The 15,869-nt window shown below is 40.2% G+C and overlaps 1 protein-coding gene across 16 annotated transcripts in view; it reads right to left on the bottom strand.

The window, feature by feature from the left end:
- Nucleotides 1–15,869, bottom strand: part of rbfox1 (RNA binding fox-1 homolog 1) — a 257,014-nt gene that overhangs the window by 47,066 nt on the left and 194,079 nt on the right. For 15 of the 16 annotated variants that reach the window (XM_034894247.1, XM_034894248.1, XM_034894244.1 and 12 more), the window contains one exon: nucleotides 11,717–12,010. The exons of the other annotated variant lie outside the window; for it this stretch is intronic. In XM_034894247.1, the coding sequence (XP_034750138.1) occupies nucleotides 11,717–12,010 (294 nt within the window). The remainder of the gene's footprint in view (nucleotides 1–11,716; nucleotides 12,011–15,869) is intronic. 16 annotated transcript variants of the gene reach the window in all.

Here is a 15,869-nt window from a genome sequence, read left to right as displayed (position 1 = left end):
TTTCTGCACATGGGACAGGGCGACTGCACTGTATTAAGGAGAGGAGGACCGGGGCCATGTATTGGGAGATTTTGGGGAACAACATCCTTACTTCAGTTAGAGCATTGAAGATGGGTTGAGGCTGGGTCTTCCAACATACGGCCAGGATAACCAAGGAGTGGCTCTGGAAGAAGCAGATCAAGGTTCTGCCGTGGCCTAGCCAGTCTCCAGATGTAAACCCAATAGAGAATCTGTCGAGGGAGCTCAAACTCTGTGTTTCTCAGCGACAGCCCAGAAACCTGACTGATCTAGAGAAGATCTGTGTGGAGGAGTGGGCCAAAATCCCTTCTGCAGTGTGTCTGCTGATGTATGTCCAAACTGTCTGTGAGCTTTTGCGGAAAATACGGTGATTTGGCAACAATGCGACATTAAGTTGCGTGGTTATGACACAATTGTTAGCCTATTTAAAAAAAAGCGTCTGCTGTAGTCAGCCCTAGCGTGACCTACAAGGTAAGGGAGCCTTTTTTACATTGTCTTGTTTCTTTAGAAATAAACAACGGACAAACAGAGTCTGCGCCAGATGTTAAGTTATTTGTTGTCTAAGTGACGTCAAAATGAATAGCAGTCAATGGGATGCTAACCGGTAAATCGAACACACTGTAACAGGTGCTGTATGCAACAAGAAAGCCATCATGACTCTCCTAGCAGTCCCACGTGCAGCCACTGACCAAGCGGTCAGAACGGGTCAAATTCATTTCCTATTTCTGATATGAAGATGAGACATATGTCACTCAATCATCTCACATTAACCAACAGCAAAAGACATCATGCCAACATGTAAACATTTAACATGTACGCAGTAATTTTTACTATAAAGTCGATGAAAGTAGCTTTTGTTTCATTATCCAAAATAAAATGATTGAGTCAACACAATGCTCTTTGGCAAGAAAAATCTGTACTTTCATTCATTTTGGGGCGTCTTATTCAATTTTATAACATGAAAAAAAAAATCGAAGTGGTTTTGAAACAGTATTGAGTAACAGTAGACATATTCCAGTCTGGGATTATCCATCAACATACTTTCCTTTAATTTGAGTAATTTTTAGATGGGTCTGATCTGAGAACAGGTGCATAATTTACAAAGTTAGCAAGTAGAGGAGGGGCCTTGTGTGGATGCACTAAGTGTGTTAGTTGTTGTTGTGTGGAGTTGCCCCTTATGTGGATGCCGGCGTAGTACCAGGCCGTTGAAGAGGGAGCTGAGCCAGAAGGTGGTCCATCTATGTTCCAACCCCCACCTATGGTCATGAGATTTGGGTAATGTCTGGAAGAATGACATTGAAGATATTATCGAATGAGTTTCCTTCAGGGCTGTAGAACTCAAATCCGGTCTTGGACTCACGTCTGGACTTAAGACCATTTTACATGGTCTCGGAGTTGTCTCGGACTCGATGGTCTTTGGACTTGGTCTTGTCTCGGACACGCTGGGATTTGGACTCAGGCTTAACTTAGTCTTGACAAGTCCTGGTCTTGGACTCTAATGTCTTTGGACTCGGTTTTGACTTGGTCTCGACTAGTCCTGGTCTTGACTTGGTCTCGACTAGTCCTGGTCTTGGACTCAAAACTCTTTGGACTCGGTCTTGACTTGGTCTTGACTAGTCCTGGTCTTGGACTCAAACCTCTTTGGACTCGGTCTTGACTTGGTCCCAACTAGTCCTGGTCTTGGACTTGTCTTGGACTCAAACCTCTTTAGACTCGGTCTTGACTTGGTCTTGACTTGTCCTGTTCTTGGACTTGTCTTGGACTTAAACTCTTAGGACTTGGTCTTGACTATTTTTGGTCTTGACTATTTTTGGTCTTGGACTTGTCTTGGACTCAACAAAGGTGGTCTTGACTACAGCTCTTGTTTCCTCGCTAGGATGGCCAGGCTTAGAGATATGGTGAAGACCTCTGACATCTGGAGGGAGCTCGGAGTAGAGCAACTGCTCCTTTGTGACAAAAAGGGGTTAGACGAGTTGGTTTTTCAAGCATGTCAAGCTTTGAAGAGACTCAGGGGTAGACCCCAATCACGCTGGAGAGATTATATATCTCGTCTAGCCTGGGTACACCTTTGGGTACCCAACGAGGACTACCTTGCTTAGCCTGCTGTCCCCGCAAAACGGCCCCTGATAAGCAGATGAAGAAGGACGGATGGAGACAAAATGAAATTTGACCTGGAAAGAGTTAAATATGCAAACACAGAGACATAATAGATGCTAATGCACGCATATAAAGAGTACCAGCAGCAGTCAGTGTTTGTCCTTTAGCTCACAGTGTGAGTGAGATCAATGGCTGTTAAACAGGAGAGGACTTCAAAGTCTCAGGTTACACTGCAAGTGTGTGTGTGAGTGTGTGAGAGCTTAAAAAAAAGCAGCATAAGCCCAGCTGAGTCAGCAGAAAGAGTCTTCCATGCAACGCATAGGTATATGCCGGCACATATGGAAAGGAGTGTGTACACACACACACACATAGCAGCAATTGCCATCTGTGCAAAGCTCCTATTTGGTGGAGACATCCGCCTACACTCGCAGTGAAAAAAATAAAACAAAGAAAGAGTGAGACAAAGCATCTCATCCCTTTTAGCGTTAGAAACTTATACGTGAGGCCAGGCTAGGCTGAATCTAGCGTGGTCTGAGACATATTGGAGCAATTAAACAGAGATTTCAAACATCAGGTTCTCAGTTAAGAGACAATAAAATGTAACCTGGAGTAACAACGTAGTGAAAAGGCAGCCTATTAAAAAAACATATAAATGATATCTAAAAAAGGAAGAAAAACATAAAAAACACATCCCGGAGTCAAAAGCCTTGCTAGTGATGTCCAAATGAAGCTCTATGAATCATTAGTTGTTTTTGTTGACGCCACCAGATGGCGATATTGGTTTAAAGAAAACTATCTAGCGCCATCTAGTGGGCTCTGAAAATAAATAAAATGCTTCATGAAGCTTAAACTGGCCGTCACTTTATAGACCACACAACATAGCAACCTCTGGAAAAAAACACGGACCTGTGATTTTCTTGTCAAACACATTGTTTTTCACAATTCTACCAGTACAGGGGATACATATGTCAAGGCCCCGAAGGAGGTGCTGGGGTTAAGGTCATAGAATCATTTAAATACAAATGATTCATCCCATTGGTAGCAGGAATGTTTTCAGTAAAATTTATGGTAATCTGTCTGTTAAAACGTGTCTTGATATCTGTGTCTGACAACATTAGACGCCTGCAACAATGCTGGTATCTCGGTGATGAGCAGCACTATATTTTAGCATTACCCTGCTAACATTTGCTATTTATGTTTATTTTTGCCAATTTGGACCTATTTAAGATTTCTTTGTCATACCACAGTACACTGTAGTACAAAATTGCGTGCAAAGTCCACAGAATAAAAGAATACAACACACAAACAATTAAAAACACTGTGGAAAAGTTGATTTATTAGTTATATAAATTAAAATAAATAAATGCTTAAACGTTCATGTGGATGTGCAGAGCATGTAGAGTGATAAATATAAATATATAACGTCTAAAAAAAATGTTTTGGAGGTGCTAGACAAAAGTCAGGGGAGCAACAAGGTCATTTGCACTCATCCCTAGAAAGGGACAGTAAATATTGTGGTCATCGGGTAAGTGAAAGCCTTGACCTGTTGAATATGATCAATGAAAAGATAAATCTACTGGGGACCATAAATGTCTGTGAGAAAACATAGCACCACACAGCAATTATTTCAGTCTGGCCCGAAGTGGTGACCAAGGGACAATCCAGTCCTGGTTAAAGGTGCAATATAGGGCCGCTGGCTGGAACTAACTTCCTGTATTAAACTGTATTAAATCCAAAAATGACCACAATATGTCATCAGATATTACGGAAAAATGCTAAGTTTAATTAATATCTTATCTGACAACAATGCTAATGCCTCTCCTTATGTAATTTCTGTTCGGTGGCTCAATGTCTGTTTGTGTTTTGACCTGTGTCAGTATCAACTGCCCAGTTAGACAAGAAGGCCGGTATGGGGGGGAATCGATACAGCATTAGCTGCAGGCTAATACATTTCGTCTACAAGGGAAAGGCATTTTCAGTCATTTCAACATGTGTGTACTCACAATGATTTATATAGAGTACTCAAGTTTGTTACTCTCAAAAACAATTGAGCCAGTGAAGGGATCTCAACTGGTCATGGCTAACAGCGCCATGCTAACACGCGATAACTGCTAATGTTAACGGAGGACCAGGCCAGCGGGCCAAAGCTGTTTACAACCACCTCTACAGGTTTAATTAAAGTATGAAGTATACATTATGGCACTGAAATTGAATTCCTCATAACTGAAAAGCTTAATTCAACTTTAGCAAAACAACCGTGAAGCCTTTTCAGGGGCCTTAGCTGACCAACGATGAGTCATTTTAAGCCGAGGAAGTGTGTTTATTAGTCGGGTGAAGAGGACGGTGGGGTAGTGGTGTTTTTAGCGGTTCCTATGGTAACTTTAGGCTGAGAAAGCGTGTCTGTCAGTCGGGTACATAACGTCAGCACAGGCTTTTTTGACTGTCAACATAGCCAGCGTTAGCCATAGCCATAGCCGTAGCAACGTTAGCTACTCCGCCATGCTGTGGAGTAATATTTGGCCATGTGAGACAAGCATCTAGCAACATTGTTGGATGCTGCGGTCTCAATCTGTCTCAGTCTTAGTCTCAGTCTGGGGAGGAGGGGCTGGGGGACACAACTCTCTCCAGTGGTTTGAATTTGGATGGCAGTAGCTACCTTAAAGCTGTCAGTCTTACATATGACCTTTTAAGCCAGAGAACTCACATGGGCTCATCCATTCATTTTCATCTTTAATTAATTTTCTAAATATACAATTGGCTCTACAGTATGTCTCGATGGAAATATATGTTGCTCTATGAAATATACATCAGTAATGTGGGTTTGACTTCTTTCTCCTATCCCCTTTCGCATGTGGGGCTCACATCGAGGGGAGAGGAAGTTGACGTTGCTCCATAAACACTCAAAGATGAGGTAATTCTTCCTGGATGCATACACACTACAGTACTGAGAGAGAGAGAGAGAGGCAGAGAGATGCCAATTTCCATCTCCAGCCACAAAACATTATGCAAATAAGTCCATCCATTAACAGGTTTTTACAATTTGTCTTGAGCTTTTTCTGATATTAAGTTCAGTTTTATAGGCACTTGTAATGCACCAAGCACAGGGGTATTCTTTTTCATTACTTTGACACCAAAATGTGCTCTGTCTTCATTATTATTAAAAACAGTGAGTCATTCAAAATCAACCACCACATTCATGCATATGTACAGCAAACTATGCACATTTCTGAGTTGTTTTTTTTTTTTTACAAACTCAAGACATTCATGTCCAATATGGTGACAGTCACTGTTATAGTAGTCTGGATCACCAGGAGTAACTTTCTCTAACCCCCACATCCGGCGTGGGGCTCAGGCACCAGATGTCCATTCGCTTTCGATCTGTCCGTGTTGCCGTTTTCAAAATCCCTTCGCTTTGGGAAACACGCCACACGCTGAAAATGGCACGTTGTAAAGTAACTGTACATCGTGCAAAAAGGCCTGCTTAGTTATTTTGTGGAGATGATTGTAAAGATTTACAAAGGATAGGTTCACGGCATTTCCTCTCTAACTGGGACGTTTTGAGACAATGAGGTGTAACCATGCATCAGCTTATTTAACCCCCATGTTGTCCTCAGGTCAAATTGACCCATTTTCCTATATCAATGTTGTTTTTATTTCCCCAAAATAACATGATTGATTCCACACAACGCTCTTTGGCAAGTACAAATCTCTACTTTCATTTGTTTTCTTATTCAATTTTATAGCAATTGAAAAACTAATTGAAGCGTTTTTGAAATAGTATTGAGTAAAAGTTGACATATTCCAGTCTGTGATTACCCATCAACATACTTTCCTTTAATTTTAGTCTAAATAATTCCTACTTTCTGCTTTTCTAGCTTAGGTACAAATTCCTATGAATGGGATTTATGACCATAAATTCCAAAAATAATTGTAAAACTAAAGTCAATAACATAGTGTTAAGCAGTGTTGAAAACATCAAAAAAGGGACAAACACTAAAAAAAAAGCATCAATTGTTGAAAAAAGGGACAAATACGTAAGAAAAAGTTAAAATCATCAATAAAAAGTATCAAAAAAAAGTGTTGATTTTCAACTTTGACGGGATGACAACACGAGAGTTAAATAGCTCCCAATACTGTATTGTGTCAACAGTTGTGATTGGTTTAAAGAAATGCTAACAACCCAGAGCTTATTTTTTATATTTTTTCTTTTGGCAGAAATTAAGAAATTAACCAAATATGAAAATAGTATTTCAATATGATTCTACTAATGAGATGCCTGTAAAGTTGGACCACGCCCATTTTTGTAGTGATGGCCAAATGAAGCTTTGCGATGCAGTGTCTTGATTTTCTGAGCCCCCTAGATGGCGCTCTCTGTTCAAAAAAGGGTTGAGAATACACGGAATTCTGCCATTATTTTGATCTCAGTTACACACCTGAAAAGGTTCATGACTGCATCTTGCACAGTTGCAATAAAATCTGTCTGCAGACAGACGCACACAGAAATATAAACAGTTAAAAACCTACTTAAAACTACCAATGTGGTAGTTCCCAGTGCAATAGACACTGCATATTTGCCATGATGACACAGACTCACAGTGTCATAACAATAGATAAGTCCTTTTCGCGGCTTGTAACTACCACCCTACCAGCTAATTGTACCTATTGTTAGAAGTTTTTTTAACCATATTTGTGTATTTTGTAGTGATGAGGTAATATTACATTACGAAGATGATTTACATTAGCATTTATTTATGGCTGAAAGATTCATTGTAAGACTTTCTTTTGGTTTATTTTAACACTGTGATGGCATAGCATATATATATGCTATAATATATGAATATATATATATACATTATATAGTCTGTATATTATATACAATTGCAGTAGAAAATTCTGTGCATGTGTTAAAAAATTAATTTCTCAGGGTCTGAGCCTTTAGGGACACCATAGTTTTGCTTAGGAAGAACATAACGCTCTATCACTCGGAGCTTTGAAAGACTTAAAGAGATCAACCCTTTAGAGTTGGGTCACGTTATATTCGGTAGTTGTCGAGTAATATAACTAAAGTATCAAAAGTAAAAGTAATGGTCCTGCAAAAGAATCATCCCTGTGATATAATGCAGTAAATGACATTATAAGATTATTGCATAAGCTGCATTTTACTGTTGTAGCAGATGGAGAAAAAGTAAAGTACCACACAATTGTCAGAGTCTGTTACTTTGAAGCTCATCAGCTTAAAAGCTCTGTATAAGGACCTCTAGGATTGTGTATGAGAGCTGTCATATACCTCTGTATTAACAAGAGTCATAAGTCAGATACTAATACAAGTATTAGGCCAAATTTGGGACATAAGCATAAACTAAATTGGAAAGTGTCCCATGTACTGTAGATGGAAATACGTATGTTGTACATAAGATCACACAAGTTCTCAGTATCTGGCATTCATGATCATTTGGGGATGGGTTTCACTGTTGGGGCAAACCGCTGAAGCATGCAGGAGGAAGAGAAAGAAGAAGGCTGAAAGAAGGAGGAAAAGCCCAGAGAAATGAAGCAGGGAGGTTTGATGAGGTGGGGGAAGGAGCGGAGCCGTCAGACTGATGAGACTTCCAGATGTACAGTATGCCGTCTCGCTCTTCCCTCTGGTAAAATAGCCTCGGGTTGTGTCAAAGAAACCCTCACACAACATACAGCTTCTTGAACATAAACACATTTCTGATAAAGCAGATTATCAACATTTTGAAATAGGAAAAAGAGCTTTGCAAGTCATCATCAGAGACTGATTAGTACCTTTAAACTGTTACACAATGCTCAACAATCTATCAGGTGGAGTCAGGTCTTCTTGTTACCTTGGGAACTCATCTGTTGTAATGCTTGTGATTTAGTTTCTACCATGGCATCAAATCAAGACAGGGTGTCTGACTCATCCTGCGCTTTGAACGCAGTGATGGAACTTTAACCGACCAGTGGTCTTAATCTCATGATTAACACGGCTTGTTACATACTGGGCAAAGCCGCTATCTGTCCCTGGTCTACTGTGTGTTGGCTGGTTTGTGCAAATTCAGTTTCTGACTATGCATTACAAAATTGCATCATTAAGATAATTACAACTTGAGTCTTGTTTTTGTAGTTCCATCATTTTTGTCAAGTGTGTATCTACAGGGCTGTAGTGCTTGAATCCGGTCTTGGAATCGAATCCGGACTCAAGACCGTTTTTCTATGGACTCGGACTTGTCTCGGACTCGCTAGTATTTAGACTCGGCCACTGTTCTGGCCCAATAATGCTTTTAATCTCGAACGAGTCCAGGTGTCTTTATTATGTTGGGTCAAGTTATTTTCAGTAGTTGTTGAGTAACATAACTAAAGTGTCAAAAGTAAAAGTATTGCTTCAAAAATAATATATTTATATTTATATATAATGTATATGATTGATTCCACACAATGCTCTTTGGCAAGTACACATCTCAGTCTGTGATTATCATCAACATCCATTCCTTTAATTTTAGTCTAAATAATTCCTAATTTCTGCTTTTCTAACTCAAACATTAGGCATAATTTCCTAAAATTATCAATTGTCAATTATTGACCAAAACTCCCAAAAATATCTGTAAAGCTAAAGTTATTAAGTTAGTCTTATGTAGTGTTAAACGTCCCAAAAAGTGACAAACATTGAAAAAAAAGTTAAAAACATTGTTTAAAAAAAGGGTCAATAAACGTATGGATTTTCAATTTTGACGGGATGACACCACGAGGGTTAAAGGTCCAGCCGAGAAAGAAAAAGACAACTAAGCATTTTTTACACATTATAACTATGCAAATATTAGCCATTTTTATGACACTTAAGGTCAATGGTGTAATACATATGTATGAAAACAAAATGACAGAAAATGACAAGTACTGCATTACTCGCATCTGTGGCATTATCAATCACATGGATTCTATTAAAACAGTGACCCCTAAATGGCCTCTACAGGCAATACTCTTTATAGAGCTGGAGTGTTGGTGTGATCACATGACACTCAGAAAATAACCCAGTAAGGTTTCTTATATTCGTACCATACAGCTAAACAAAAACACAGTGGAGGGGATAGTTAGGGCCTTGGGGTGGAACTCACCATCACCTAAATGTACAATGACAGGTTGATCTGCATACATCTTTACATACAGTACATATTTCAGGTTGGTGTATCTTCACAAGTGAGTAAGACTTACTGTAAACCATTAAAATAATATGACGTAATAGCAGGTACTGTACTGACTATGAAAGCCTGAGATACTTGACGATCAAGCACCCTATAGACCACACAATCCCAACGGGGGAGGAACAACTGGATAGACTCATTTCCTTCATCTCAAATTCATGCTTGATGCGTTCATACGTCAACACTTTGACTAATATTATATTGGAGACCTAATTTACTAGAGTAAAGAAAATCACACTTAACAAAAGTAGCCGTTGGTGCAACCCGCGGTTTGTAACTACGGTTGAGCTTCACAATGGGAATGAGGATTTCTGTGTCTCATTTCAAATTCCTGCTCTGCTTTCTGATGCTCCGAAACGGACTTTAGAAGCAACGGAAGCATCGCTGCACGTGTGAAGAGGCAGCAGGTAACGTTAGCCTACCGTTAGCTAGTAGCTGGATTAAGGATTCCAACACCAGAATACTGTCTGCAGCTAAAGACTCAGATGAGACGAGCTGCACTTTGAGACACCATGGCCACTAGTCGGAGTAGTCGGAGAGAGAACAGAGACGCGACTTAATGGTGCATTCAATCGCATCTCGTAGGCCCATTGCGCATTCAAAGTGTCTCTGGAACTCATTACCGCCCCAAATTAGAAATATGAATTCATTCCCCCGTTTAGAGTCAAAACACATTCAAAACTGCCTATTCCACTCGAATGTATGTTGCTTTGCCTTTTCTGTTGTTTTTGTGCTTAGTACTTTTGTTGTTGCTTTTTTAAATGTATTTATACCCTGTACGGCGCTCTTCAGCGCCGAGAAAGGTGCCTTGAAATGAAATGTATTATTATCATTATTAAAGTTGTAAATACCCTTTTGCCACCTCTTGGTTCTTCTTTTTGTTGTTTAATAGCAATTGACTGTTGAAATAAGTTGTTATAAAACTTTCTTTGTTATATACACAGTACAATGTAGTAAATTTACTGCATTTAACCCATCCTTATAGTATTAGGAGCAGTGCACAGCTATACATACAGCACCTGAGGAGCAACTCGGGGTTGATTGTAAGGTAAAGCCCGGGATCCTGCCAATCTCAGGGTTAAGGGGCAATCACACTACCTGTGAGCCACAGATAATAAAAAAATCCTTTAGATTTGACCCTATGGCCTTAGCAATGAGCTGTTCTTTAATGTCGCCAACTGTCATCTTTCTTAAAGTATCGGTTCTGTCCCTGTTTTGACACCAGCACCATTTTAAAAGTATAATTTTAGCACCAGTGTTGGAAAAACCCAAACCTCTACCGTACATTAGATTGGTTCTATCAAAGCCGCTAGCACCGCAAGAACTTTGGATAGGTCAGACCACCGTGTTCACTTACATATCTTGAAACGTTCCAGTTATGGCTGAAAAAGACGATCGAGTCCTACAACCCTTTGGCCGTGATAACCCCCTTATACCTGCAGGTTGTGGTCTAGTTTAACGTTCCCATTTCTTTGAAGCCACCCACGTTTGCTTGCCTTGCACACCACTATTAAAACATTAAGTTATAAGTTAATAAGTATGCAGTCTATATGTGAGAACCATACTTCTTCAAGCTTCCCATAGGAACACGCTGACATTACAGCCCTAAAATGGGCTTAGCAACACCAAAGCTAGATGAGAAGACTGACACCAGTTTCATGTCTGTGTCTAAAGACTGGAAGACCTCAACCAAACCATTAAGCCCCTATCTGGGGGATATGAAAATGTGTAGCTGCAGACTCCAAGTATTAGTAGTTAAACAGTTAAAAAGGGCAAAGGTGACACCAAATCCTCCAGCATCGAGCCCCCACAGGCAGCCGCTCACTGCTGCTGTTACCTAACGTATAGAATATTAACCACACTCAATGGCTCAAATCATTTGATTCTTGTTATTGGCAACCCATGAAGTAAATATGTTAAATATTGACATTGTGGTTTGAGTAGTACATGGTTGAAAATCTTGTCAAACTGCATCTCAGTTAACAATACTTTTAATACTTGTAAGGTTAAGTACTGTCAATATTTTTGAGCTGCTACCATTCTTTGAGGACAGGACTTCACTGCAGCCCGTAACTAACTAGGCTTTATTCCATTTATTCACTTTCTCTGTTTTTCTAAGAACTGCATTTTGGTTTCTATTTGAGAAATATTGTGTACAGGTCAATAATCTTATTTAATTTGGAACTTAGCTGGGTATGCAAAACTACAAAAAACATAAAGAGAATGCTCTAAAACCACAATGTCTCAGTTTCTCTGCTGCATGTGTTAAATAAACAAGTTGCTGTACAACGTGTGTGTAGGACAAGATTTAATTGTTTTAAATGATTTAAAATTGAGAACATTGAACTCTGAAACCCAAACTATGGACAACTTAAACCCCAGCTTCTCCCATGATGCCTTACTGTGGCTGTGCCGGTGACCGTCTGACTGACAGAGTCTGACCCGCTCTGCTCGCTGTGGCTCTGTGAGGACTGGTACATGTTGAGTGGATGCTCACTGATGGAGGCCTGGACCCCAGAGTAGTCCTGTGGTGCTGCAGGGTGCTGGTGTGGATGCGGGTGGGAGTGCGGATGCGGATGGGGGTGTGAAGCTGTGAACTCAGCTGGGATGCCGTTCTGGGGTGGGGGGGCAAACTGGGCCGACGGGTAAGCCTGCGCCATGGATGGGTCCGGGGGTGCTGGTGTGTCCTGGTTACCCTGCATGGACAAAGAGATTCACTTTTTAATTTAAAAGGCCATGTCAACATGTCATCAGAGGAAGATTTTGGAGCTTGAGATCTCTTCCTGGCAATGTCAGTCGGTCTGCTTGGGTCACTTGGGTCCACTCTAAAATATATTAAAATAACAGATAACCGTAACATTTTGTGCAGACATTTGTGCTCCCCAAAGTATTAATCCTACCATTCTTGGTAATCTTGACTTTTCATCTAGCTTCACTACCTGGTTGGCATTTTTCGTTCAGAATAAAATGTCTCGACAACTGTTGCCATCGTATTTGGTTATAGTCCAGATAATGTATCCTGTTGACTTTGGTGATCCCCTGGCTTGTCCTTTAGCGCCATCATCTGGTCAAAATCTAAATCTTGTGACAAAATACCTGAAAAACTAACCATACGTCGTTCGCACCGCATGGTTCGGTTTTGGTACCAGATGCTTTTCTCTATTTTGTTTTCCACTGTGGCTAAAACCCCTTCACTGCATGCGTAATTGGCTATAGCTGTGACATAATCGTCACATTAACTGGATCCTGAGATTGTTTAACAATTTCTCACTCTCATCGCGTGAAATCAGACGCTTGGTCAGCTGCTGTTGACCTATAGTTTAATATCTAAACGTGCTGCATCCAAATGCGCTAAGTTGGGACTTTGGACGCTGTTGGATTTAGGAAAAGATGGTGGGTGGGCTTATAAAAGGTACTTGGGACTACAACGGGACAGTTTGGTTTATGAAAAGGTCTTGGGTGGGTTTATTAATTTACACAGTTCTGTGACATGTGGGACACAAACCCTGTGTGTCTATCTGCATGCATGCAGTGCTCTATGAAAGTGTGTGTGTGTGTGTGTGTGTATGTGTGTGTGTGTGTGTGTCTGCATGGTAAAGTGCTCTATCAGAGGTAGTGTTTGTGTCATCTGCATGGTAAGGTGTTCTATGAGTGTGTGTGTGTGTGTGTGTTTGTGTATGTGTGTGTGTGTTTCAGTCTGCATGGTAAGGTGCTCTATGAGAGAGATAGAGTGTGTGTGTGTGCGTGTGTGTGTGTGTGTGTGTCAGCCTGCATGGTAAGATGCTCTATGAGAGTGTCTGTGTGTGTGTGTCAATCTGCATGGTAAGGTGCTCTTTGAGGGAGAGAGAGAGAGAGTATGTGTGTGTGTGTGTGTGTGTGTGTGTGTGTGTGTGTCTGCATGGTAAGGTGCTCTATGAGAGAGAGAGAGAGAGAGAGAGAGACAGAGAGAGAGAGTGTCTGTGTGTGTGTGTGTGTGTGTGTGTGTGGTAAGGGGCTCTATGAACACTGCACAGAGAAAAGTACTGTATATGTCCTGTATTACAGTAATCCCCTTACAGTATTTGTAGTAAGAGGATGTACCTTTGCATAATCACCAAAGATAGTACAAAGTATAAAATACCTCAAATCAAACATAAAACATCTCAGTTTTAGAAATGTGGTTTCAGCTAGAGCTATGATTCGCAAAAAGTCAAGGTGCCTCAAAAACACTTAAGTGTGTGTGTTTGTGTGTGTGTGTGTGAGAGAGAGAGAGGTTACTCCTGTGGGATATTTATATCTCAGCTATTACAGAGTGTAAGCAAGAGAGAGAGAGAGAGAGAGAGAGAGAGAGAGAGAGAGAGAGAGGTGCAGTCACATGTAGGAAAAAGAAAGAGAGAGAGAAAGGGATGCAGACAGTGGGTCTTGGCTGAATGCTCTGCTGTGTAATGAGAACCACATTTAGAAGGCTGAAATATGCTTTACGTGGCAGAGCAGTGCGCACACACACAAAACTAAAGGAATACAAATGAAATTGTGAATAAGTGCACAGAGAAGGAAGGAATTTCTCTCCTTCCTCAGAGTAAAATTATCACTCAGTAGGCTATGCTTCCTATGTGTTAGTCTACTCTTGAAGTATCTCACTATTACTCAAAAGACACATTGATTCTACTGAAATGTGTGTTTTGTGTTTTAAATGCTGAATGTCTTGGTCCCTCTGCGATTGATTGAATGTATATCTTGCTTCCGATTAAATGTTATATTGACCAGACTTCCGAAATATTGTACTGTAGCCTGAGTATATAGGCAACATATACAGTTCTATATATAGCCTACACTACAGCACATAGAGTATAATATCGTACAGTTTGGGCTTTGTTTTCATAGATCTGGCATCAGTTCCATCCGTAAGCATTGAAGTCACCAAAGAGATTTCTAAAATCTTGGAAATCTGCAACCTCTGTAATTATAGACTAGTCCCAAATGGGCAAGAATCCCAAGCAGTTAGATGACTGTTAAAATCCATGATCGCACAGTAAAACTGTGTGTGCAACTACAGTAAAGATAGAAGGTCAAAGATAAAGCAGGACTTGCCTTTGTAACTTTAGTAACTGCAAATTTGAGTCGCGCACGCGTCACTTTGCGACAAGTAGCTTACAAGATGCTAACAAGAGACTTCTGTAATGTCAATACAGTAAAAATGGACCTACTTATTGAATTTCATTCACTGCTGGATACAAGTTAGCATCAAACACTAATAAAGAGAAGTCTAAGTTTAACACAACAAAGGCTGTCACTGGAATGGTGTTTTGAGCTAACGTTAGCAACCAAACAATCATAGATAGCTAAAACGTTTTTAAAATGACTGCTAGCTTAGCTACAAGCTAGCAATCAAACACAACAAAGGCTGTCACTGGAATGGTGTTTTGAGCTAACGTTACCAAACAAAAAATCATAGATAGCTAAAACGTTTTTAAAATGACTGCTAGCTTAGCTAAAAGCTAGCAATCAAACACATCAAAGGATGTCACTGGAATGGTGTTTTGAGCTAACGTTACCAACCAAACAATCATAGATAGCTAAAACATTTTTAAAATGACTGCTAGCTTAGCTACAAGCTAGCAATCAAACACAACAAAGGCTGTCACTGGAATGGTATTTTGTGCTAACGTTAGCACTCAAACTATCATAGATAGCTTTTCCGGTTTTTAAATGATTTCCATCTTCTGTTATTTTTTGTGATGACAAAAGTTTAATATTTCATGGATTTCAAAAATTTGAGAATGACACGTTATGCCGTGAACTGTTTAAATTTGAGCATGCGCGACTCACATCTGCACTCGACTAATAATGGGCAGTGACAACTTTAATGAATGGAAATGGCCAGTTGAGGTAATCATTTTACTGTTTCTTTACAAATCTGGGGGTTTGTTTCCAGCCACTCTTACCAGAAAGGTTTCCTGTCGGCTTCTGGAATTATGTAAAAAAAGAGACAGATAAAGAGAGAGAGATGTGCAAGCGAGAGAGAGATAGATGTGCCAGAGATGTGCCAGGCGTCTCGGGCGTGGAAGCGAAAGAGACATCAAGGTGTTGATGGGAATCATGTTGTTTTGGGGTTTTTCAGGTCTTTTTTTGATGGAAGTTGTTGCATCCACATGATGCAAGCTTTCCATTATCATTCCTGCCGCCCAACCCCCTCTCTCCTCCTGTTTCACACACTTGCTGGTAGCCAAGGAGGACCTGATTGGCTCTACAGAAGACATCATCATATTCAATTGAGTTTCTGCGCAGGAAAATTGCCGGACGCCAAAATCTTCTGAACATAGTCATACTGAGAAATCCAGAGAGAGTTGTGTGGAGCTGATAGACTTAATTAGCTCTTTAGACGTTCATTAATATCAAAAACTTACCTCTAAAGCTTTGAATTAGGGATGAGATTAGATTTTAAACTGACTTCTGTATTTAAATATATTTAGTGAGCCACACAACATGTGCCGAGGCTATTTTTACTCATAAACGTTGTTATAATTGTCAATGGGATTTTAAATTACTTTTTTTTTTTGGGGGGGGGGGGGGGGG

This window comes from Etheostoma cragini, chromosome 15 (assembly GCF_013103735.1).
Source record: "Etheostoma cragini isolate CJK2018 chromosome 15, CSU_Ecrag_1.0, whole genome shotgun sequence".
NCBI classification, from domain to species: Eukaryota; Metazoa; Chordata; class Actinopteri; order Perciformes; family Percidae; genus Etheostoma; species Etheostoma cragini.
The sequence above is the reverse complement of the archived record's forward strand: the minus strand, read 5'-3'. Positions and strand labels throughout refer to the sequence as shown.